This window comes from Rhinopithecus bieti, unplaced genomic scaffold (assembly GCF_001698545.2).
Source record: "Rhinopithecus bieti isolate Rb0 unplaced genomic scaffold, ASM169854v2 scaffold_2654, whole genome shotgun sequence".
Lineage (NCBI taxonomy): Eukaryota > Metazoa > Chordata > Mammalia > Primates > Cercopithecidae > Rhinopithecus > Rhinopithecus bieti.
The window spans coordinates 2149640-2175188 of record NW_016804048.1 but is presented as its reverse complement, the minus strand read 5'-3'; the positions used below and the strand labels follow the sequence as shown (position 1 = coordinate 2175188).

The 25549-nt window shown below is 50.1% G+C and overlaps 1 protein-coding gene across 18 annotated transcripts in view; it reads left to right on the top strand.

The window, feature by feature from the left end:
* CACNA1C (calcium voltage-gated channel subunit alpha1 C) overlaps positions 1-25549 on the top strand; it is an 800874-nt gene that overhangs the window by 674790 nt on the left and 100535 nt on the right. For 5 of the 18 annotated variants that reach the window (XM_017863189.1, XM_017863181.1, XM_017863167.1 and 2 more), the window contains exons 30-34: positions 184-267; positions 15864-15896; positions 19011-19139; positions 21395-21460; positions 22718-22809. In XM_017863189.1, the coding sequence (XP_017718678.1) occupies positions 184-267; positions 15864-15896; positions 19011-19139; positions 21395-21460; positions 22718-22809 (404 nt within the window). Of the gene's footprint in view, positions 1-183; positions 268-866; positions 951-15863; positions 15897-19010; positions 19140-21394; positions 21461-22717; positions 22810-25549 lie in introns of all 18 variants that reach the window. The other 13 variants (XM_017863173.1, XM_017863116.1, XM_017863139.1 and 10 more) reach the window with 3 other exon arrangements.

The following is a 25549-nucleotide window of genomic DNA, read 5'->3' as shown; positions in this document are numbered from 1 at the left end:
CCCTGCTGCTCCTTCCCTGCTGGTGCTCCTGGGCTCCTGGGCTCCTGGCCATGGTGAGGGCGTCCGGAACTCCAGAGGCAACACGGAGGTGCCTGGACAATGATTCTGATGGTGGTGTTGCTCTGTTCTTGTCTGTCTAATATTCCTTTTTAATCCCCATCCTGCCTGCCCTCCCTTATGTAGGGTTACTTTAGTGATCCCTGGAATGTTTTTGACTTCCTCATCGTAATTGGCAGCATAATTGACGTCATTCTCAGTGAGACTAATGTGAGTATTACTCTGCCCTCCCCAGGAACCTCCTCATTCCTCCTTCTCTGCCTCCTCTATTTCTCTCTCTCTCTCACTCTCTCTGTTTACCTTCTTTTATTTTTTTTTAATTTCCTGTTTTTACCCGCCTCCAGTCATGCCTTTTATTGAACCTGCCGTCGTCCTGTGGGGAAAAAAAGTGGGAGCTTCTCCTCCTTTTTTTCCATTTACCTCAGCTCTGCCCGGCGGTGCCGGGCTGGGGCGTGGAGCTGAGCAGAGGGAGTGGCGGTGCAGGGGACACACCGCCTGGTTCCCCGGGGCGGCCACAGCCCCACGCCACCTTTGAACTAACCCAGCTTTTGTCAGGCCTCTGCACCCTGCGAAAACCAGGTTATCCATGTTTGAGCCGCCAGAACTGTAGAGTGGTAAGAGAGTGTTTAATATGCCCACGTAACCTCTTTCTTTTCTCATTTTTTTCCTCTTCTCTCCCTTTTTCCATGCCTTTTTTTTTTTTTTTTTTTCATTTTTCCTCTTCCCTTTTGTTTTGTTTTTCTCCTTTGTTGTTGGTTTTTTTTTTCTTCTCTCTCTCTCTCTCTTCTCGGCTTCTCTGCCCCATGCAGCACTATTTCTGTGATGCATGGAATACATTTGACGCCTTGATTGTTGTGGGTAGCATTGTTGATATAGCAATCACCGAGGTAAACGTAAGTACATGGCGTCTGTACCTAACTGTCCGTGCCTGCTCTAACACTCATTTGTCTTTCCCCGGTTTTCTCCTTCGTTTTATTTTCTCTCCCCACCTTCTTATTTTTATTTCTTTTTTTTTTTTTTAATTTGTTTGTTTGAATTGGTTTGAAGGTTTTTTTTCTTGTTGCTTTATTTTGAAAAAAAAAAATTTTTTTAACTTTGGAACGCATTAGGCCTTCCCCTTTTCTGTTAAGTTCTGATTGCTGCATCTTCTCTCTCTCCCGTACAATCAGCCTGGCATGAGTCACACTGTATTGGAGGAAGCAGCTCTGGGAGCCGCGGAGTGAGAACATGAGGGGATGTTTGCCACTCTGGGCAGCTGCTGGGGCAGGGACCCAAACCTCTTCTGACCCCCACCTTCTCCTCCAGCCACTGCCTTCCCTACTGTCTCCTTTCCATCCCCACAGCATCTTAGAAGGGAGCTCTCTCAAAGTAGAATACCCTGCGTTAAGGCTAAGACTCAGCCTACATAGTCAGCCATAGCCCACCCTCGCCCAAGGACCACCCATCATCTTGGGTTGAATGGGCTGTGTTTCCATTTAACATCAGCAGCCCATGCAGGCATCCAGGTCCATGCAGGCTCATTTGGAAGAGGAATGAGAAAAGGAGAACCAGTCATGTTTGGACTCTTCTCTAGAGTTGGTGGGTGACCTACTGAGAGCTGCTCTGGGTGGACCTTTCCTCCTAGTTGCTATGGAAGCAGACCCCATGTGAGCGCCTCACTCCCACATGCACCTGCCACCCCTGCCCTCGACCCCTGACCTCTCACACCCCTGCCTCTGGCTCCCTAGCCTCAGACAGAACCCCAGCCTCTGTAAGGCCTCCTCCCACCTCCTTCTCCCAAGAGGTGCCTCCTTCTATACAGTTCCTATCAGTTCCTGCACATGTCTTTTCTGTTACCTGGCATGTTTAAATCTCTCTTTATCTATAGGCAAGCCTTCTTGCGGTCAGTCTTTAACATGTGTTGTTTAATTTTTGTCATTATTTTTCTTTAATTAAGAGACTTGGTAATGTTTGCATAGACTTTTGATGCACTGAACCATTGAATAACAGCACAGAGCAGATGCTTTAGAGTTTTGATCTAAGATGTTTGGAACTACCCAGCCCACCACCCCCAGCTCCTCCATGCACCCGTACTCCCCTCTCCACTCCAACTTTTGCTCCCAGTCAGTTACACTGCCATGTTATTTTGCCTGCCAGATTCTTCCAGATTAGAAGCCCCTGTCTGCTCCTCTTCCAGCAGGTGGACTTTGGAAAGCAGTTATTACACTTGTCATATGTCCCCCGCCGTAGCCTGGTGCCCCAACCCTGCTCACACTATAGCTCCAGAGACCATGGCCCATCTGTCTCCCTGTGTCTCTGAGAACTGTCTTTGTCCCGTGTGTGTGTGTGTGTGTATATGTGAGTGCATGTCTGAGTGTGTGTGAGCATGTGTGTATGTGTGTGCATGTGTGTATATGTGTGTGTGCGTGCATGCATGTGTGTATGTGTGTGAGTGTATGTGTGTATGTGCACTCTCTCTTAACTTCTCCCAGTAAATCCTCAGATCATTTTTTAAATCAATCTTCCAACTCATGCTCTGAGACTCCCCTCCCCTTTCTGAATGGACCCGAGTTTTGCAGCTGGATGAGCCCCAAGTTGCTGTTCCCACTCATGCACATAAAGGCCAGAGCTTCTGTGCCCAGAGCTTGTGCCATGCAGTGCTCAGCCCTGGCAGACACTGCAGGGAGAGAAACAGGAAGGACAGGACAGCAGTGGGCTCTGCCCTCAGGAGGTTTCCTTTCCAGACAGCAGTGCAGAGCCACACAAAAATCTGTGTAGAGGAGCCGAGAGCCCCACAGCAGGAAAATGCAGAAAGGTGACTGCGAGCTGCCCCCTTGTGCAGAGGCCCACAGCAGCGCCAGGGTTCCTATGGGTTCTTCCTACAGTCGGCAAGGCCCCTATCACTCAGTCTGCCATTTTCTCCCAAACTATTCACGTCTTTAAAGAAAAGAAAAAACAACAAAAGCATTTTCTATAAAATTTATACAGAAAAGGGGCTCTGTTGGGGGTGGGGAGGGGCCTGAACCCATGTAGCAGCTCCTGACATTGGAATAGTGGTTTTCTATTTACAAGTCACTTTGCATTTATCTGACTTAACTCTAAACTGCCCTTTAACTTTGACAGGTAGGAATTCTCATCCCCAATTTGCTGATGCTACAGGTGATGATGGAGAGCTTAAGTACCTTTCCAGTGCCTCAGAGTCAGCCTAGCCCTCCTGGGGCCAGCTCACTTCCTGCTAGGCCAGAATTCCTGGTTTCTGTACTCCACAATGCCTTTTGGTAAACAGAAACCTCACCTGTCCCTCCCGGTGTACTGCCACCGGCCACAGTTTACTCAGAACTTACGTTCTGTAATTGATATCTTAAATAACCACAGGGTTTTTTACACTTTGTAAATAAGCAATAATCAGCCCCCCTGAGAGTTCCACTGCCCTGTGTCCTCCCACACTGAGATGCCCCAGGCCGAAGCACTCGTGGCTTTGAAGTCCCACTGAAGGATTGTCGGGGGACAGGGTGGCAACCACGCATGTGACTGACAGCAAGAGGAGGTGTCCTGAGACCCGACACCTATTTCAGAGCCACTTTCTCCCTCTCCCACACAACTGATGGCTTCTGAACCAAAAGAACAAACATAACATTCCCCAAGGCAGGAAGGCGGTTTGGGAGAGGAGAAAACTGGACTTGAAGTCAGAAAACTGGCAGATTGTTGAGTCTTGCTGCTGCTTCCTGTCAAAGCGTTACCAACATGCCCAAAGACTGTTTTTTCATCTGTCAGAGGAATGTGGTATTTACAGCAGTGTGTTTTGAAGCTCAAATAAGAGCATCTATTTAAAAACTCTATATAAACTGGTAACGCACTGTGGAATGGGAGAAACTGTGGCACCCAAGCAAATGACATTCTTTCCAAATTTACTGCTGGTGTCACTCAGAGGGCCTAGTCTCCAACCAAGACCTTTTGGTTAGTCTAATTATAACCTACAACCCACAGTCGAGAGCCCCGTTTCCCAGATATGCTTAGACCCACAGAGCTGGCCAGTAGGTACAACCGGATCAAAACCAGCACACATACACATACCACGGTCCATTACTTTGAGGCCTGGAGGGGCCTGCTCTGAAAGCACAGTCCGGCTTGACCCTGCGCCCACCTAGCAGCCAGTGTGAGGGACGGCAGCTTAACTGAGCACCACTGCCTATCCTCAGAGGTCGCTCCCTCCCACTAGATGGTTCTGCCTCTAGGACATTAGCCCTTATGGACATCCCCAGCATTTTCTTCCCAATCCCATGGGATCCTTCAGAAAATCCTGCATCCCTGGGCCCTGCTCCGGGCCTTCCCAGATATTTTGAGTCATACTCTCATCACAAGACATATATTCCCAGGGATATGGTCTATTTGGAAAGAGTCTACATTGTCAGCCTCAGTGTAATCCATGAGGGTGTTTTACCTGTAACCTGCCATCTTTAACTCCTAAACCCCTCCCCAGATGCCTTCTCCACCCTAACTTTCCTCCAAATCGTCCCCACATTTAAACTCCCCTCACCTTTTCTCTTTCCTGGGCTATGGGGCCCCTCCCTCTCAGGAACCATCATTCATTCATTCCACAGCATTTAGAGTCTCACTTCCTATATGTCAGGCACCGTTTGAGGCACCTGGGATCCATCAGTTGGCAAACCAAAAGCCCCTGCCTTCACAGATTTGCGCTGTAGATGAGAATAGTCAGACAATTCACAATGCAACAAGGACAGAAAATAAGGAACTCGTATGGTGTGTTAGAAGATGATAGACGTTTCAGGAAAAAAAGTAGTGCCTGATAAGGGGGCTCCAAGGTGCTGGGGAGCAGTGATGGCAGGCGCTGGTTTAAATAAGATGGGCTTCCTTAAGGAGGTGACAGTTGAACAAAGTAAAGACATGAAGGAATTGAGGATTCTCCATGCGGAGATCTGGGAGAAGAGGTGGCAGGGCAGGAGGAGCCGAGTTGGCTGGTGCAGACTGAGCTGGGAAAGGAGAGGCGAGGGTAGCAGAGGGGTAACTAACAGGGTCCACATTTGGGCTTTTACTCTGAGCAAGAAGGGGACATACTGGTGGCTTTGAGCAGAGGTGTCACGTGACCTGACTCTGGTTTTTAAAGAGACCAGTCTGGCTGGCTGTAGGAGTCAAGGGTGGAATCTGGAAGATCATTTGGAAGACAAATGCAATCATCCAGGTGGCAGATGTCCATAGCATGGAGCAAAGTTGTGGCAGTAGAAGCGGTGGAAAATGCTCAGCCCGTCACTCTGTTTTGCAAACAAAATTAACAGTGTTTCCTGACAGACTGCATGGGGGCAGGAGGAGAATTGCCCAGGAGGACTGGGAGATTTGGCCTAAGTCAGAGAAGGATGGAGCAGTTAGGCAAGGAGGCGGGCTGGAGGCGGGGCCTGTGTGAGTGAGGAAAAGCCAGAGCGCGGTTTTGACGTGTCTGTTAACCCTTGGAAGGGAGATGTCAGGTGGACAGGTGGACACACTGGTCAGAGGCCTGGGGATGGAGTCATTCACAACAAGATGGTCCCCAAAGCCCCGGCACTAGAGAAGAAGAAGCGACAAAGGGCAGAAGAGTGGAGAGGCCTGGGCCAGGGCCTCTGGTGCGAGGAGATCAGGACCCGCCAACTTCTGTTCATCTGGGAGATGCCTCTGAACAACTGCCAGATGTCACAAGAGGACTGTCTTCAGGCCCCCTCATGTGGTCGTGCTGAATTCTGCCTCAGTATCTGAGCCATGGGCCCCTGCCCTTCTCCTCCCAATGCATCACCTGGGTCTAAATCCGAGCTTTTCTTCCTCTGTAGCCGGGGAGATAAGAGTGCAACGTCCTGCTGCTCTAAGGAAGCCTCTTGGTCTTCCTCAGTGCTTGGGTCTGAAATCATATTTTCCTGCAGTTGTTCATGAAAGTTATTATAGCATCAAAAGCTGCTCCCTAAACATCCCAAACTGGAATTAATTTGACTGCTTGGGCCAACAGCCTTTCCCGACACCCTTCTTTTTCATTCTGTATTTTAAAATATACTGAGCAATAGAAAGTGCTGGGCAGCCTGAATTCCTGCATTATGGACATAGAGAAACATTCCCAAGTTGTGAATGAAGAAGCCTTGGTTATGCTTCCAGCTCTGGTGACTTAGAGCAATGAACTCCATTCTCTGGGCCTCAATTTCCTTGAATGCAAAAGTGAGGAGTGAGAGGTTTGGGATGGTCTCTTGCAACTCTAGCAGGCCGTGATTCTGACTTGGGCATTTTCTGCCAGCTGGAGGTGGATGCTTCATTGCCCCCATTGCCTTGCTGGGTTCTGAGGTGGTGTTTCCTGCCATCAGGCACCCATGGCTTCACCGGGGTGATTCCTCCAGCGAAGAAGTCGTCTACATAGAGATAATCCGCAAAGCCACAGTGCTGAAGGAGAGCAAGGGAGGAGAGGCTCCCTTGGCTTTGGTGGAGCTCACGTGGAGATTCTGCAGAGAAAAGGAGCAGGAGAAAGACCTTCAGGGAGCAGAGCAGGCACAGTGAGGGGAAAGAACGTTGGATGTGGAGCTTCTGGGAACAACTCACTGGAGGAATTACTGAAGGCTTTGCACGGCGCACAGACGTGTCCAGAGCAGGGAAATAAGCGAAGGTGGCAGTGGCTGTGAACATGAGGAGAAGAGGACCAACACGAGCACGACCCGATGAGCACGGATCAGGCATCATGCCGAGGACACCATACACATGATCAGATGAAAACCGAGTGCTTACTCTCCACATGAGGAAATCAAGGCTCAGACAGGACAAACCTCTGCCCAAGGCCACATGGTGAATGGGAGGTGAATCTTGGATTCAAGCTCATTTCTGTCCAAGAATTGGCTCTTGCATTTCCACAGTGCCCGCTGGCTAAATCCCTGGGCCAGGCTGGCCTGGGCATGGCATCACTGAAGGGCAGGGCCCAGTGGCTCCTGCACTCCTCATTTAGTGCCTCCTGGCAACGGGACTTGGGGCAGAGCTGTCTGACTTGACTTCTTTGTGTCGGTTGATGCTGCAGATGCTGGATCCACAAAGCGTGGGATCCCCCTGGGATGCTCAGACAGAATGCAGGCTACACCAGGATCCATGTCTCTGGTTACAGGGACCAGAAGGCAAAGGCCAGGAGGCATGGAGCAGCACCACTCCCTTTACCCAGTTGGTATCTGCATCTGCAGCTGAAGAAAGAGACGGGGAGGAAGGGAGTCAGAGGGAGCAAGCAGCGACAAGACAGGGCAGGGAGTGTCCAGGGATCAGCATGTCGGGGTGCTGGCCCCACGTCTTCCCCACCTTCAGGCCCTAAAAGCCTTTCTACTTGAGCATCTTTCCACTATAGGCCCACAGGTACGACTTCCAATAACTGTCACTCACTGCTCCCTACAACAATCAAGCAAGCCGGGCTCCTCTCTGACTCTGGGTCCTGGAAGGATGGAGGAAAAGCAGTCAGTCCTGAGTCAGAGAGAGAGCTGCTTGCTGCACGTCCACCCCCTCAGGGGTGAGTCAGCTCAGCCTGCACGACTCCAGCCCTCTCTCTCGGCCTGCAACCCACAGTGCTTGCGTTGGACAGCGGGCCTGGCTCTCTCCATCTGCCTTTGTGGCTGTAACCACGCTCACTGCCCCATGCCATGGCAGAGAAGGGACCAGAATGGGCAAAAGAAAAGCAAGGCTGGGCGGGCGTGGTGGCTCACGCCTGTGATCCTGGCACTTTGGGAGGCCGAGGCGGGCGGTCAGGAGATCGAGACCATCCTGGCTAACACGGTAAAACCCCGTCTCTACTAAAAATACAAAAAATTAGCCGGGCGTGGTGGCGGGCACCTGTAGTCCCAGCTACTCAGGAGGCTGAGGCAGGAGAATGAAGTGAACCCGGGAGGCGGAGCTTGCAGTGAGCGGAGATCGTGCCACTGCACTCCAGCCTGGGCGACAGAGCGAGACTCCGTCTCAAAAAAAAAAGAAAGGCAAGGCTGAGTGCCCTCCCGCCGCCCATAGTTGTGATGAGGGAGGGGAGTAGAGAGATGTGGTCAAAAAGCAGATCTGTCCAAGGACATTAGGGTGTACACACCTTAGAGACCACCTAGCCCAAACCCTTATCTGTTTATTCTTCAAAGGTACCTTGAGCAGCTGCTCTGTGATATTGCTTGAGGATATACTAATTTTCTAGGCGAGGACACAAAAGGCCGGAGGCAGGAAACAGGTTACTCACTTTCACAGGTTTTCCACAGCAAGCTGACCAGAACTCCCAGTCAGTAGGGGGTTCAAGAGGGTGCTGTTGCCAGCCATTGTCTAGGTGACATTGGTGGGTGTGGCCTGAGCTGGTTCTAGGACAGATAGATTCAATCAACCTCCGTGGTCTCAGGACAGCTGGGTGGGGCAGAGCTTATTCTTGACACCTCCCTCCAGCCCCACTTCTCATTGCTGCAGCCTCCTGTTGCCCTCGGAGTCCCTTCCAGCTTCTTCCCACTTTCAGCAACACCCCCCACCCCCAACAAACCTAATGCTATGCTACCAAGGTGCTTTGTTTCAAAATGAAGTGATTCCAGCACAGTAATTCGTGCTGGGTGGTAGCAGCCTAGTGAGCTGCCCTTCTAATAAATCGCTGTACCTTGAAGAGAAAGCCATGCTCAGCCTGCAGGTGGAATGTTGACTGTATCTCAGGTGAGCCTTCAGCAGTGCGACCCCTGAGTGGGGAGGAGACTTTCGTGAGGTCCCTCCCCATCCTCCCTTTTCCTAGTCGCTCTTTGTAGAGCAACTAGGTTGTTTTCTACTCTGCTTAAGAGTACAGCTGGCCCTGGAGAGAGTTAGCAGAGCCACCCGCATTCCTAGAAGTAGGAGGAAGCATCTGACCATCAGCAGTCCCCTGGGAGGAGGCCAAAGGCCCCGGATCTCAAGGTCAAGGGCGAGGCTTGCTGTGTGAACTGGTGTGATGTGGGGTTGAGGGGGTGGGGACAGAGAGACCGGCCTGAGAAGTGGCCCGGTGCAGCGAGTCTTCTCAAAAGCTTTTGCCTTGAGAAGTACCCTGCAGGTTTGACCCAAAAGGTCATGGGAACCTGTTTTTTTTTTTATAGGCATCCAATCTGGGTTCTTAATTCAGCTGTGTGAGATTGCCGAGGTCTGATGTGGCTCTGACCCATCCAGGCTCCCCTTGCCCTCTGCCTTCTGCCCCATACCGTGTCACTTTTCATTTTCCTCAGATGCTCTTTCCTTTCCTGTTCTCATCAACCCACATATGACCCTCTATTCCCCCCCCACGTAAGGGTGGAAGTTGCCTAGCACACGCCTTGCTGTGGCGAGACAGCTGATTGTACCTGACCTGGCACTGTAGTGTCTGACACTTCAGTTCCTACAGGCTCAGCGACCTGCTGTTGGGGTTTTTTCCAGAAAGCTTGTAAAGCAAAGGCACCTCGAAGATGCCATGAACTGGTAGTGAGGAGCCACAGGCAGGCTCAAAGATACGTAGGGTGGCTGGAGAAGCACGGCCACCTCTCTTCATGCCCATTTACTCCCGTGGTTGGCGCTCCCACCCTGGGAATCATCTGTTTCCTTTTTGAGTCTCTGCCCCTCCCTGCCTCACCCACTGTCTGTTTCTCTGCCTTTCTTCTCTATCCTGTGGCCTCTCCCTCTGGCATAAGGCATTCTTTGGTGCAGCTGGCACTGCTGGCACACCGATTTCATTCGTTTGTTCTCCATGGGCTTCTTGTTGATGGAGGTTGGTTTGTTTGAATGACTAGATGCTGGGCTGTCCTTCCCAGGGGAAGATGAAACTCCCAGGCAGTTGTGTAATCGGTCTTGTTTAGTGTGTTTCTGGCAGGTAATACCACCTTGAGAGCCGTCAGGTTGCAGATGATAACAGTGAGACCCTGAGGCTCCAGCCACTTGCAGCCAGCAAACTGGTCACTGCAGCCAGCAGCACAGGGCATAGCTCTCAGCCATCCACAGCTTCGCACACAAAGCAGGAAGAGCAAAAGAGGGCCAGGAGCCGCAGCCTCATGCTGGGAGCCCGCTGCCAGTCCCCCTGGGGCCAAAGACCCCTTGAGGGAAGTTCTTAAGGGGCATTTCAACTCAGTGTCTGTAACTCCAAACACACAAGAAAGGCAAGAAAGGCCCTCTCCTTCTAGCTGGAATTCCACTTTGGAGAAACACAAAAGCCCGTGGGTTTCCGACCTTGGGGAGGTGGCTCGGGACAGAGTTCTTTCCTTGGTCCCCGTCCATCGCTAGCTTTATCCTGGTGCGTTCCCTGCCCTTTGTCTTCCTCTGCTCAGTGCTCCTCCCCCATCACTTCCGTCTCTCCATTCACACCAAACCAAAATGGGAATTCTGCTGAAAATTGCTTCCAATGACACATATCTTGTTCATTTGCTCTTCTGTCTGAAAGCCACTGGCCTCTACCCTCAGCTCCTGTCTATCCCAGCTGACGTGTGTTTAACCTTCACCTCTCTTAGCAAGTACCTGTTCATTCAACTTTAGAAGTCTTGCAGTTTAAAACATGCTTTACTTTGGCCTCCTAAAATGCCTTGCCCTGCTGCCATCCCCAGTGGCTCCAGGAGTCAGCACCTCCTGACTCCTCCTGAGATAATGTGTTTCTCCTGGTGGGAAGGGGAAATAAAAGGATCGTGAGGACCCACATACACACCCTTAACCTATACCTGCTGGCTCCTGACCATGAAGTTGGCGTCGGATGTCTCTAGCAGCCCCTGACCCCTGCCATTCCCAGCTCTCTCTGTGCACCAGCCTGACCCACCTCCTCCCAACCTAGATTAACTCCAAGGTCTCTCTCTCAAAGGCCCACCCCTTGGTCTTCCTCCACACCATGACAACCCCCAACAGAACCAGCTGTTGTGTCTTGCAGATCAAATTGAGATTAGAGGTAGTACAAGCAGAGAAGTCGAGCATGGGGAGGGGGTACCAGCTGCATTGAGACCTTCACGTGGCTTGGAATAAAATTTATATCAGATCCACCTCCCTAAGTTCTGGACAAGACATTTAAAAAAATACAGCAAGGGTTCTGTAGCAGGACCACGATTTAGAGACTCACAATCCCATGACATTACTTTGGACATCTGTTTCAGAGGTGCGTGGAATCTCAGTGACACCGAGGTCATAGCGTTATTTCAATGGCAGCCATTGGAATTGGGCGGTCCTTTTCTGTAGGGCCAAGAGCCAGCCTTCCATGGAGGAGATCAGAGGTCATCTGCACCTTTCAAAATCAGCCTGCCAAGGAGAATGCAGCCATGGCTTATGCCCCCTTCACAGTGCTCTCTGGCCACCTGACCACAGGAGAGTATTGTGGAGGACAACTGGGCTGAGTATTCCAGCCTAGAGATCTACTGCTCGGCCCCTGAATTTCTATAATCCTTACGCTTGGCTGTGCTTTCAAAAAATAATAATTATTTAAAAACTGTTTTTCGTATGGTGAAGAGCTATTTTTCAACTACCTTTTAAGTCTCCAGAGAGACCGTGTAATGTGGCAACCAGGAAACACATCCCGCAGCCACCCACACCATCCTGGCGGGAAAATCCTCCACCTGGGAGGATCCTGTCTCTGCTGGCCTCTGGCATTCCCTGAGTATCACCCCTCAGCATCGTAAATGTGGCCTAGACCTGGCACTCCAATGAAAATAAGTGCACAGTGACTGCCTTCCAGAAACAAAGACTTCATCCACGGAGGTGTTACTTCTCATTTGACCCTGAGCTTCATTCAGAAAGACAACTTTCCAGAGACCTCCTCTCATTAGCTGCCCTGCACCGCTCCTCTCCTCAATGCCAGTTCTGCCAAACCAAGGCACTCTGCATAAGCATACTGAAGGAAGGAAATTGGCTTTCCTTTCTATTTGCCCTGAGCCTGTTATCTGGAACCACTAACCAGAGCTCGCTCTCTCTGAAAACACCCGACCTCTGCCTCAGATACGGAGTAATAACCTTATTTCATTTATATCAATTACGTGAAAAAATTAATTGCCCCAATATCATGCAATCGTTGAAAATTACCAGATCATTAGAAAACAAGGATGAGGCCGGGCGCGGTGGCTCAAGCCTGTAATCCCAGCACTTTGGGAGGCCGAGAGGGGCGGATCATGAGGTCAGGAGATCAAGACCATCCTGGCTAACACAGTGAAACCCCGTCTCTACTAAAAAAAAAATACAAAAAACTAGCCGGGCGAGGTGGCGGGCGCCTGTAGTCCCAGCTACTCGGGAGGCTGAGGCTGGAGAATGGCGTAAACCCGGGAGGCAGAACTTGCAGTGAGCTGAGATCCGGCCACTGCACTCCAGCCCAGGCGACAGAGCGAGACTCCGTCTCAAAAAAAAAAAAAAAAAAAAAAAAAAAAAAAAAAAAAAAAAGAAAACAAGGATGAAAGAATTGGCTGCTCAGAAATTTCTCCACGCCTACCATTAGTAGAGACAGTGCCGTATTAAAAATCAGCCGGAATGTTCAGGTTATGTAAGCAGCTCTGATGGCTGCTGTAAAAGGGGAATGCAGTCTCCAGGCTCAGGGGCGTATGTCTCCAGGGAATCCTACGGCCCCTTTCTTCCCCCAGAAAGACCACAGATGGAGAAACTACAAACTAACTCAAAGGCCCCGGCAGTAAATCTGGGAAGGGGTCAGAGATGAATGGCCCAAGTATTGATGGCTACCAACAAATTCTGAATTTACAGGCAAAGGTAGAACTGACGCTTTGTCGTTTCCCAAGGCGCTCTCCTTGGTATTTAGAGAGAGTGGTAAACCACAGACACGTGTCTCTGAGCTAAAAGTGCTGATCCTGGGATACCACAGATGTCCAACTCCAGCAAGTCCAATCTCTCCTTCCATCTCCGAAGGGGATTCACTTGCCAAGCGGAAAGGGTGCCAAAGACCAACGATGACTTGGGATCATGTAGGAAACGTCTAGGGCATCAGTAGACCTTGGGGGCCTTGGGGGCAGGGGCTGTGTCTCAGGCTGCTTCCTATTGTTACCATGTAGAAATCACTCAGGTGTACTCTCTGATGTCATTGTGAATGGTTATTCGTTTTTGAGAGCACGGGCCTTGTAAACGTAGCTCCTCATGTGAAAACAAGTTTGTGTGGTGTTAGAGGCAACACTGTCCCAGCTAGTCAAAAATGCCCTGTGAACAGTATGGCTTAAGGCGCAAGAAAAAGTGAATCTTTGAGTCTCTAGATTCTTCCAAAATTGGTCTCTTCAGAGAGTTGTCATTACCGGGGCGGGAGAATGCCACACAGAGATCTCAGAGAGTCTTCATTCCTCCTCTTTCTACTGTCCTCATAGCTGCTCCTGACTTTTCTTGTCTGCTATTATAGAGACATGCCATAGGAAATGTTAAATCAATACATGTTATTAAAATACAAAATACTATCAAGATTATCAGAACAGACCTAAAGTCAAGTCTTGAAGTGAAATATGACTTAAATAGACGAGGTCTTAAATGGGAGCTATAAAATGCAACAAGAGAAAAGACAGTTAAGACAAATGTTTAAAAATCTAAAAATCCCAAATGAAGGATTCTGAATGTTTTAGAAGTAAAATAAAACTGGTTTTTTTTTTTTTTTTTTTTTTTTTTTTTTTTGATGCCTAGAGGTTGGTTCAATTAGGCCAGGTAAGCCAAATACCTGGGTGTGTTGTCAGAATTCTCTCCATTTTGGTCCTGTTCAGGCTGGGATTAACCCAGAAGACCTTCAAGCATTTACCCAGGGTTCTTAGAAGTGATGAGCAGCTGTGATGGTTTGCAGGATGAATCCAAGAGTCCAGCAAATGGCTCAAGCTTCCTGGGAACTCTGCCCAACACTCTGGAGTTAACGTGGTATAGGTTACCTCCCTCTGGGCCTCCCTCCCTGCCCCAGTGAAGCCTGAGAAACATAGAACTCCTTGTCCATGAGCAAAAGAGCCCAAGCACCGGGCCAGGAGTGGGGCAGAACGATGCCAGAGGGTAGCCAGACCTGACCATCCTGGGCAACTATCACACACCAGAGGAAATGGGGTTTAGGTGCTTTGCCAAGAAATTTCTTCTGTGCACGCCTGTATGAGAGAGAGAGAGGCCGGGGGGGGGGGGGGGGGGGGGGGGGAGGAGGGGGGGGGGGGGGAGGGGGAGAGAGAAGAGAGAGAGAGAGAGAGAGAGTGTGTGTGTGTGTGTGTGTGTGTGTGTGTGTGTGTGTGTGTATGTATGTGTGTGTCTACCTATGTTTGTCTCTGTGTTCAAGCTCAGCCTGCTAGCCAAATCCTAGGGACCCCACACCCTGCAATCACAAGGATTGACCTGGCAGGTGGAATCCTCATGAAGTGGAAGCTGAGATCTAGAGAGCCAGATCTAGAGTGTTCTGTAAAAGCCTAAAGAAGCATCCCTTTCTTTCTCTTCCCTCCCCTCACCCTATATCTTCACCATCCCCTAAAAGGACATCCTACCAACTAGCTATGAAAAAAAAAAATTGCTGAGAAATCTGTTACCCAAGAAATATTTCCAGGCTGCAGGCAAATGTCTAGTTGTGCACATTTCCATCCTTCAAAAATTCCATTACACATTTTCCCTGTTTGTACCTTAAAAACAGAAATACAAGAGCAACCATCTGAAAGTGGAGGGTAAAAGCCAAGTCCTGATTTTCTAGAAAGAGTTAGCAGCTCAGATGGTCAAGATTGGTTGGGGCTGAGCCCTCTGGGCTGGAGCCCAAAAAGTAAGGGCATCTTCCCAGAGCCAGGCTCCAGGAACTCGGGGAGAGGGCTGGCCCTGGGATACTCACCAGAGGCCAGTTTCCTCAGCTTCTACCCCCAAATGAGTTCAGCAGTCAGACCTGTTGAGAACAGCTTCCTGGGGTGTTCGTATCCTAAACTGTGTGCAGGGCTTTCAAGTTTAGAAAACAATTCAACACTCATTATTTCATGCCAATGGCCAGGGCTTGCCGCATCTATAGACTAACTGCTAAGCAAGGCCATCTCCTGCCTGAGCCTGAGCTTTGAGAACAAGGCCCATTATGGAGTGAGTTGAGGCCACCTCTGGAGGCCCTCCTCAGTGCTGACTTGAAGTCATTCTCCCCTAAACCTGAGAGGCCACTGCCCTTGGGCTGCTTTGCTTAAATATATGTGGGCAAGGATAGGCCCTGGGGTTAGCAAGGCCTCTGTCCTTCAACTGGCCCTGCCTGGGGTAAGCTAAAGTGCATAAAGCCCAAGTCCTCAAAGGTTAACAATGGCTAATAAAATTAAAACAGGCTTGGCACAGTGGCTTACACTGGTAATCCCAGCAGTTTGGGAGGCCAAGGCAGAAGGATCACTTGAGGCCAGGCCACAAGTTTGAGACCAGCCTGGGCAGTATAGTGAGACCCTATCTCTACCAAAAAAAAAAAAATTTAAATTAGCCGGGCATGGTGGTACGTGCCATAGTCCTAACTACCAGGGAGGCTGATGTGGGAGAGTCATTTGAGCCCAGGAGTTCAAGGCTGCAGTGAGCTGTGATTATGCCACTGCACTCCAGCCTGGGCAACAGAGCTGAGAGCCTGTCTCTAAAACAAAACAAAACAAAACCAAACAATTACAAACCTCCATCCACAAAATCCCAAAGACCTCATCTGCTTATGTAATAATATTACAGGTGTGAGTTTTAAAGGTCTTAGGTAGGAGAATGCCTGTGGGTCCTTGTTTGACATGAGACCCAGCAACACAAACCCCACAGTCTCGGGGATGCCCCAGGACCTGCCAGGCCTATGCTTTCACGTTTCTTTCACTTGTTTCCTTTTGCCCTCTTCTGCCACTGTGTTGCTCCTGTGTTAGCCAAGACCTAGAATACCGGGCATCTTCCTGGGAGACTCATTACAGCTTATCTCTATCTGCCTTTCTTTAAAGCCAGCTGAACATACCCAATGCTCTCCCTCTATGGTAAGACCAACCCTCCCGACCATGCTCCCGGCTTCCGTGTCCCCCTCTAACACCCCTACTCTCCCCACCCCAAACTCCAGAGTCCCTGGGAGCCCCGCCTGGCTCTCACTGCATGTGGCCACCGTGTCTGCCGTGTGCCTTGCCTGCCTGTTCCCTTCTCGTGTGAGCTGTGAAGATGCTGTTTGTGCAGTGGTGGTGTTTTACCCCTGAGCTTTCCTTGGGGTGGTAATTCACTGTGATCTTGACTATCTAACAAGCCACTGGGAGAGAATGGGACCTGAGGGCCGTTTCCTGTTAAACGCCCTGAGGACTCCACTGGCCAAAGCCTCTGACCTTAATCTGATGTGAGAAATTTGCAGAGGGTGCCTATGAGAGCCATGGTAGGGGCTCCAGGGTAAGGAGGGAAGAAAGAGGTGCTCTAGCCAGGGGATGGAAGGGCGGATGATTCCTATTCATCAGTGTCTACAGCTCCTAGCTTCCCTGTGCTTCAGGTGGAAGTCCACCATAGAAGGTTTAAGCTGGGATTTGTTACTGAGAGCATGATTGAATTTCCAGGCACTCCAACCTTGCTACCCCTTGCATTTTTCTAAATTCCTGAAGTCCATTAAAATTAGGCTACAGCCACTGTTCTGCAGCAAGCTGGAAGCAGAAAAACGAGCTCTGTTGATTGGATCACTCCTGCGGTAGGAGTCTCTGATTTGCTTTGGCGAACGTGATAAAAGAGATGCCATTCAGTGTGACTTTGAAGCCTCCTTGGCCCAGGCTCCTCCAAAAGGCTGCCGTTACGCATTTCAAACCGGGCCAAGTATGAGTTTTTAGAAGGACCAGTGGGGTTGACTGACCAAGCCGCAAAGTCCACAGGCCGAGGCAAGCTTGGGTGGGTTGATGGGTTCCCCAGTGCAGCCTGGCCCTGCCTGGCTGCAAGGCTGCCACAGGAAAGGCTGAGCCCGGGGTACTCTACCCCACTTCCTGGGGATGCTGCTTCCTGGATCAGCCGTCTGGATCTGCCTCTTTTTTGCATTGTCATTTGGTTTATTAGAGGCAATTGGTGTGTCCAAATGGCAATGTGTTTGTTCCCCTTCTCGAGCAGCATTAGGAAACTGCAGCCACAGGGGAGGGTTCTGAACAGGGGAATGGAATTCACACTGCAAGCTTGGTGTTTGGTGTTTTCTTTTTTTGTTTGTTTGTTTTGTTTTTTTAACTGAGCAGATCCAGATGCCCCTGTGGCACCAACTTCTCAAACTCTTGACTCTTGGAGCTGAAGTTCTCCACTTAAGCTTGTTCTTTCTTTTTTTTTTTTCTCCTTTCTCGAACATGGTGGAACTGACAGCTAAGTTATAAAATCCTAAGCCTCCTCTGCATACTCCTCTGGGGGAACACAACCTCCTTTTAAGGAGTGAAAATAGAATTTCAAGTAGATACATGGATGATAGAAATACAGAGATTAAGGGCATCAAAGGCTTCAGAACACACAGGCAGGGCAGAGCCCAGGGCAGGACAGCGCTGCTGCCTGCAGCTCTCGACCCAGCCCCTCAGGTACCCGTGCAGCAGGTCCCGAGACCCACCAGTCTGTCCCCTGCCTTGAGGGGAATGGGAGCCTTAGGAGGAACTGAGGCAGCTCTGATTTTGAAACATAAGAAATATTTTTCCTCTTCTCCTGTCTGGAAGGTCTGGAAAGCAGGAGAGGTCTCTAGCTTGCTTCTGTGCAGAGTGGTGGCTGCCTTCGGGTCTCCCTGCCTCCCTCATAATCTCGTGTCCTGCATAGTGAGGGAAACGGCCTCTGATGTCACATCGGGGTCAACCAGAGCAGGCAGTGCAGTTAGAAGGGCTTTAGCGCTGGATATTGCCGGGGAGAGTCTGACCTAGAAACAATTCAAGATAAAAGGCAAGGTAAAGCAAGGCGTGGGGAGGGCCCAGGTGGCCCCAGTAACAACCTGAGACCTCCCACCTCAGGGAGGTGTGGATGGGAACAGTAGCAGGAAGCCCCGAGGGTCCATTCTCTCCTGGTGCCCGCAGGGCTGGGTGAGCTGCACTAGCTCCGGATTTGGCAGTGGCTCCCTCCTAGGTTCCTGCTCACCAGGCCGGTGTGGGCAGAAGGAGGAACAGGTGGGGAGTCAGCTCATGTTCTCAGGTTTGGAGGCAGAGGATGGCAGGGCAGCCTGTCCTGAGTCCTGGCCAGGCATGTGCCCAAGCCCCCAGGTTCCCCCAGGTCCAACAGCAGCAGCCCAAGCACCTCCACTCAACTGGGCCTGCACTCCACCCTTCCTCCCCTTCGCCTTCCCTTTCCCCTTCCCCAGGCCCCGAGGGAGACCATCTGCAGGAGCATCACTTGCAAGGGAGGCCTCCCCTCCCTTATGCTGCCCCTCTCCCTTCCAGGGTCTTATACAGCCTGGAGGGTTGAGGCCTCCCAGAGGCCCCAGGGCAGAGGGGATTAGGAGGGCAACAGCTTCAGAGCAAGGCCTGCAAACCTGACCCTCTCCAGCACTGAGGAGTACCCCTAATCCCTCCCTTTGGGACAGGGGCTGTGGAAAGTAGGAGGTGATACAAGGGAAGTGCTGAAGTCCCAAGCCCCTGGGTCATGAGGTCCCTTCAGGGGGCCTCAAATGCACGCATACCCACAGCTGGGAGAGAGGCCATCCACCAACCCGTGTCCTCAAAGAGTGCTGGGCTCCACTTAGGATGCAGGACTCTCTGCCCAGACAAACGGGAGAGAGGCTAGGGCTGCTTCCTCAGCAGTGCAGAGGCAGGGGCTCCCAGGGCAACTGGCTGTGGGCCTACAAGATTCCAAAGCTTATGGTAGTTCCTGATGGAGTTGTCTGTTCCTCCACCCAGGGCATTAAGAACTAGGAATGAAGGGGAAGTGGGGAGAGTAAAAACACAGGACCACAGCCCAGCAGCCTGGGCACAGTCTAGCTCTGCAGAGACCATGGGGCTGAGCTGTCCACTCATTACAGTGGGCGGCTGCCCTCCCATCTGAGGGGGAAGTCTAGTGCAGCAAACCCTGGCCTGCCTTCTGCCACTGCCACTGAGGTCTGTATTTCTCGGAGGGGCCCTTCTGTTCTCACCCCCCCTCTTGCTGTGCTAACTGCACCTCCTGTTGCCGACGGGTTCCAGAACGCAGAGGAAAACTCGCGCATCTCCATCACCTTCTTCCGCCTATTCCGGGTCATGCGCCTGGTGAAGCTGCTGAGCCGCGGGGAGGGCATCCGGACGCTGCTGTGGACCTTCATCAAGTCCTTCCAGGTAGCCGCTCCTCATGTCCTGCAGCCTGGGGATCCCAGGGCTGCCGCCTGGCCCAGAACACAGCTGGCACAGGGAGGAGCCCTCCACTCTGGGGCCCTGCTCCTTCCTCTGTGTGGCAGAATTCGGCCGCTCTACCTGGCTCCCTGTTTCTGCACTGAGAGGCTTAGACGAAGCCTGTGGTTTCTAAGGCAGGCTCTGAGCCCCAGAAGGCCAGGTGGTAAAGGAGGGATGGGAGCTAAGGGGAGGTGGAAAGGGTCTGCCTTACTTTTAACCATCATTTATGTCTTTCTCCACAAGAATTTACTGGACCAAGGGGTTTTGTGGTAAGGAACAAACCTGAAAAACACGGGTCTGGACAACCTGGTGACCACTATTGCCCTTCGAATTCAGCATTTTCAGAATCTGGCCATCGCCCTCCTCCCCGCAGGCATTTCAGCAGCATCTGCTGACAGCACCTGATATGTCCTCGGCCAGAGTCGCAGGACCCTGGTGTCCTCCGCTCGGCTAGAGAGGCCTTTCGAATGGGCCCAGGACTGCCTGGCCACGTGATGCGTTCCTTTTCTCAGCCACTGTTTTCCCGTTAAAACAGAATGACAATCAGCCCCTGCCAGCTCGGAGGAGCCTTTGTAGGTTTGAAGTACGAGAAGCAAAGCTGCTGGGCCACTTGACTTCCCCCAGATGAGTGCAGAACCAGTGAAGGCGGTTCATGCTTCCCTGGGCTGGCAGAACGCAGGCTTCTCTCCCCCCATGGAGGGGCCGCTCTCAGCCTTCCCCAGACCAGAATCTGTCGGGGAAGATGGGCTTTGTGTGCCCCACCCCGGCCAGTCCCCGCCTGGGGACTGGGCGTGCCTGGGCCTGGTCTAGTGTGTCCATGGCTATAGCTGTAGCCAGAGGAAAGATGCCCATCCCCGCTCTGCCCCCGGCAGCCTACTGCCAGGAACTGACCATCCAAGGCTCTCGAGGGAGCTCCCAATGGCCAGGCCTCCTCTGAGCCGCCAGGGCTGACCCCCGCCTAATGGTGAGCTGGGGCTCCTGCACTCCCAGCCTGGGTCGGCCCAGGCTCCGGGGATTCGGAAAAGTAGACCCCAGCAGAAGCAGGACTGCCGCTGACTCTGCACTTGGGTGCACACGGAACCCATGGCTGTGAGTGGCCATACTCGCCCTGCCCCCCGACATCTCCCGGGCGTGGGAAGAGACACAGACTGGGTGACTGCGAGGGCCTGATGGTGGCGCAGGTGTTCGGGCCGGGCAGCCGGCGCCTGCTCTGGCTGCACTCTCTAGTGACCCGTGGTGGCTGAAGCGGCGCCTGGGAACACGGACCGGGCCTCCCATCCCGGGGACCATGGCCTCTCCCTAGAAGTGGCGGGGGCTCTGGAAATTGAGTCGTCCTAGTTGCCAGGCAGATAATGCATTAAGCGAATAGAATGTATGGAACCCAACTCTGTGCAAGGCATGCACTAAGCACTTTATAAGCCTTCAATCATTTAAACCACGAAACCTCTGAGAGGTCATCATTATTACTTCCATTTTTCTGATGAGGAGACTGAAGCTCAGAGAAGTTAAGTGCCCCAGCTCTCATAGATAGAAAGTGGCAAAAACAGGATTTGAACCCATGATCTTTCTTTTAAATTTTTCCTTATTAAATGTTTTCATTGTAATAGTAATACCTGCTCACTACAACTAGTGGGATAGAATGAAGCTGTGTAAAGGAAGGGTGTCCCTTGCCACTACCCCACTCCTCCACAGGTAACCACAGTCAGCTGGGTGCTGTCCACGATTCCTCCTGCCTCGCACAAACATACCGCACATGTGTAGTCGGAGGAGGGAGGTTTTGCTCATTGTTGATTGTTTTGCCCAGGTAGTGTCGCACGATATGGTTACTCTGCGGCCTGCTTTGAAAACCCAGCTGAAATGGGAAGTCAGTTCCGGTTTCTCAGACCTTCTCCCAGGTTCCCCGTAGTCCTCTGCTTTGAAAACCCAGCTGAAATGGGAAGTCAGTTCCGGTTTCTCAGACCTTCTCCCAGGTTCCCCGTAGTCCTCTGCTTTGAAAACCCAGCTGAAATGGGAAGTCAGTTCTGGTTTCTCAGACCTTCTCCCACGTTCCCCGTAGTCCTGTGGGACTCTTGGAAGTGTCCCCCAGCCCAAACCGGGCAATAGCTGATGGCTGCAGAGACAGGGATGCGGTGCTCCCTGGGAAGGGGCCCAGCTGGCCTCTGCACTCTGGCCTCATGGGAGTCTCCTGCACTTCCTTCCAGGCCCTGCCCTATGTGGCCCTCCTGATCGTGATGCTGTTCTTCATCTACGCGGTGATCGGGATGCAGGTAGGGAGGCTCCCATCACGGGTCCCCTGGCCTCCTGCTCTCCTCTCCTGCTCTGTCTCTTCCCAGTTCCCAGCACCACATTCCCTCACGCCTTCCTCCCTCCCTTCTCCCTTTCATTCCTGACTGTCCCTCTCCCTCCTCTTCCATTTTCTGAGGCCCAAAAAGCCACAGGAATGGGAACTTTCCCCAAATGGATCTCCTGTAGGTAACAGGAGAATGGTCAGGTACAGAATACACAGCCCAGAGAGCTTCCCTCCCCGAGGCCTGGGTTCTGCTCTTGGTAGAGGAAAGACACTCCTGAGTTATGCAAGGGGCCTTGGGAGAGACACGGCCCCTTCTCAAGAAACAGCAGCAAGGTGTGTCTACCCAGCACCCCTGTTTGTGTCCAGGTCTGATGGGCCTGAGAATTACCCTAACCAGATTCATTTGAAGCTAATGACTGAGAGGGAGGGAGGAAAGAAGAAGGAAGCAAGGAAGGGCCAAATCAACACAAGGCTCACCACATCAAACATGCAGCAGTTTTCTGAGGCCTCCCCTCCCAGGTGCCCACTGCATCTCTCACCACAAACCTGGAGCTCTCCATTCCCGTCTCCGGGCTTCAGCTTGAGGTCCCAAGGTCAAACCTGGCAGGATGCCCACACTGGCCCAGAGCATTTCCTTGGCTGCTCCTCCAGGAAGTCCCCTACTTACTCATCGCAGAAAGACCCAAGATTCAGGTGCCAAAACCTTTTGAGACTAGAAGAGCTACCTTGATACCTGATAAAGGTGGCAGTTTCTAAGATAAGCACAGCTTTAAAAGACCAGGAAAAAAAAGGGATTTCAGGAATGAATTAAGCCTGTCCTAGCCCCAGATCACTCACTCCACATCACTCCAAAATGCAAGAACTAAATTTGAAAGAGTGCTTGGGCATGCAGAGCTGAAATAGCAAATAAAATAACACAGTGCATCCTGTGTCCTGTCAGAAGCAGGATCCCCGTTCCAGCATCCACCACTCTCAGCCCCAGCTCCCACCGGGCTGTAGGGACCTTCCTGAGGCTGTGGGCTCTTGGATTCTCATGCTTGTCCAGTGAGGGGATTGTGCTCAGAGGCTGGGTGGGGCAGCAGGTGCCTGCCAGGTTGCATGGGAAGACTGTTCAGCTTGTGGCGGCCAGTTCCAGGGACACCTGAGACCCCTGAAGAGACCATTGAGCAATGGTGAGAAATTAGGATCCTCTCTGTCCACAAATCACTAAACACCTCTTCCTTCCCTCTCCTAGGTGTTTGGGAAAATTGCCCTGAATGATACCACAGAGATCAACCGGAACAACAACTTTCAGACCTTCCCCCAGGCCGTGCTGCTCCTCTTCAGGTGGGTCCCTGAGGACACAGGTGCACAGATACACACACACCTGCATGGTGCCACACTGTGGCCTGGTGGTAGAATGAAAGAGAACTGTTTCCCGGGGAGTAGGAAGGGAGAGGTTGTGTGCTTGGTGTCTGCCTGACAAGGAGGCCAGTGGGACCATTGTCATTTATGATAACTTTCCACAGAGAAACACACTAGGCACTGGCACACCTGCTGGAAACCAGCCAAAACCATTAGGGGAGCAAAAGTCACATGCTGGAAACAGCCTGGTTTGGAGTCTGAGCAGGCCCAAAGCCAACCTGCCAACATGCTTTGCGACCTTGAGCGAGACATCTACCTTCTCTGAACCTCAGTTTTCTCGTCCAATAAGTACGGATATCTATCACTATACCAGCACCCGTCTGTGCCATTTGCTGTGTTGGGCGCTTATGTCCACATGCACTGGCGTCGTCATCATTTAATCTTCAACACAATACTAGCAAACTGAATCCAGCAGTACATGAAAAAGATGATATATCATGATCAAGTGGGTTTCATTCCAGGGATGCAAGGATGGTTCAACATATGCACATCAATAAGTGTAATACACTATATTAACAGAATGAAGGAAAAAAGACCCACATGATCATCTCAATAGATGCAGAAAAGCACTTGACAAAATTCAACATCCTTTCATGATAAAAACTCTCAACAAATTAGGCATAGAAGGAATGTACTGCAACACAATAAAGGCCACATATGACAAGGCCACAGCTAACATCACACTTAGTGGTGAAAAATTGAAAGCTTTTCCTTTAAGATGAGGAACAAGACAAAGATGCCCACTCTCACCACTTCTATTCAACATGATAATACTGGAAGTCCTAGCCAGAGCAATTAGACAAATTTTTAAAAGTTATCCAAATAGGAAAGGAACAAGTGAAATTTTCTGTTTGCTGATGACGTGATCTTATGTATAGAAAATCCTAAAGATCACCAAAATCTATTACAACTGATAAACTAATTCAGTAAAGTTGCAGGACACAAAATCAACACACAAGAATGAGTAGCATTTATTTACACTAACAATGAACTATCTGAAAGAGAAATTAAGAAATCAGTCCCTTTTACAATAGCAACAAAAACCTAAAATACTTAGGAAAAAATTTAATGATCTATAAACTGAGAACTTATAAAACATTGATAAAATAGGTGTGACACAAATAAATGGAAAGATATCTTGTATTCATGAATTAGAATAATTACTATTGTTAAAATGACAATATTACACAAAGCAATCTACAAATTCAATGCAATTCCTATCAAAATGCCAATGTCATTTTTTATGGAAATGGAAAAAAAAAATCCTAAAATTCATACGGAACCACAAAAGACCCTGAATAGCCAAAGAAATCTTGAGCAAGAAGAACAAAGCTGGAGGCACCACACTGCCTGATATCAAAATCTGTTACATAGCTATAGTAACCAAAACAGCATGGTACTGGCATGAAAACAGACACATAGAGCAATGGCTCAGGATAGAAACCTGAGAAATGAACCCACCCATTTACAGCCAATTGATTTTCGACAAAGGTGCCAAGAACACAGAATGGAAAAAGAACAGCTTCTTTAATAAATAGTGTTGCCAAAAAGGGAAAAAGGGAATTACTTTGAAGATCATCATTAGCATTAGACTTTTCGTTAACGAAAGTATATATGTAATAGAAGACAATGGAATAATATGTTCAAAATTATGAGGAAAATGTATTCTTGAACCTGGCCCTGTATATGCAGTCTAATCAGCATTCAAGTAGCCAAGCAAAATAGATTTCCAAGTGTTTAAGAACCCACAAAGTTTACTGCCCCACATAAGTCTTCCTCGAAGCAATTACTCAGGCTGTACTTCCACAGAATGAAAAACAAATCAAAGAAATAGGATGAGCAGAGTAATGATATGAGTAAAAAATAATGAAGTTTATAGTTGTGAGTTTCGAACAAGGACATTATAAAGTTTATATAAAATCTACATAATTGTTAAGGGGAAAATGTACAAAACCTTAATGACAATTTGGAAGTAATATTTTATGTTATCTCAACAAGGTAGGACGTGAGGTGGTAGAAGAATTAGAAACATGAAACCACGCTAAGATTCTTCTCGTTTGCGGATAAGAATAGATACTGTTTAATTCTGTACATAACTTAAGGGAAAAGTGTGTATAAATATATATGTTAATACTTAAAGGTCAATCACTAAAAAAATAGAAATGGAATGTATACATTCCAAACCACTAGAGGAAAAAATGAACAAAGAAAACTTAGCAATTCAGCAAAAGGAAGGTAAAGCAAAAGTAGAAAAATAAATAAATAAAACATGGAAATTAGAATAATAAAAGGAGATGGCAGGAATAAGAACAAAGATAATTACTAAACTTATTGAGCTAAATTTCACTATTAAAAGATAGATACTCTGGGCCGGGCGCGGTGGCTCAAGCCTGTAATCCCAGCACTTTGGGAGGCCGAGACGGGTGGATCACGAGGTCAGGAGATCGAGACCATCCTGGCTAACACGGTGAAACCCCGTCTCTACTAAAAAAAAAAATACAAAAAACTAGCCAGGCGAGGTGGCGGGCGCCTGTAGTCCCAGCTACTCAGGAGGCTGAGGCAGGAGAATGGCGTAAACCCGGGAGGCGGAGCTTGCAGTGAGCTGAGATCCGGCCACTGCACTCCAGCCTGGGCGACAGAGCGAGACTCCGTCTCAAAAAAA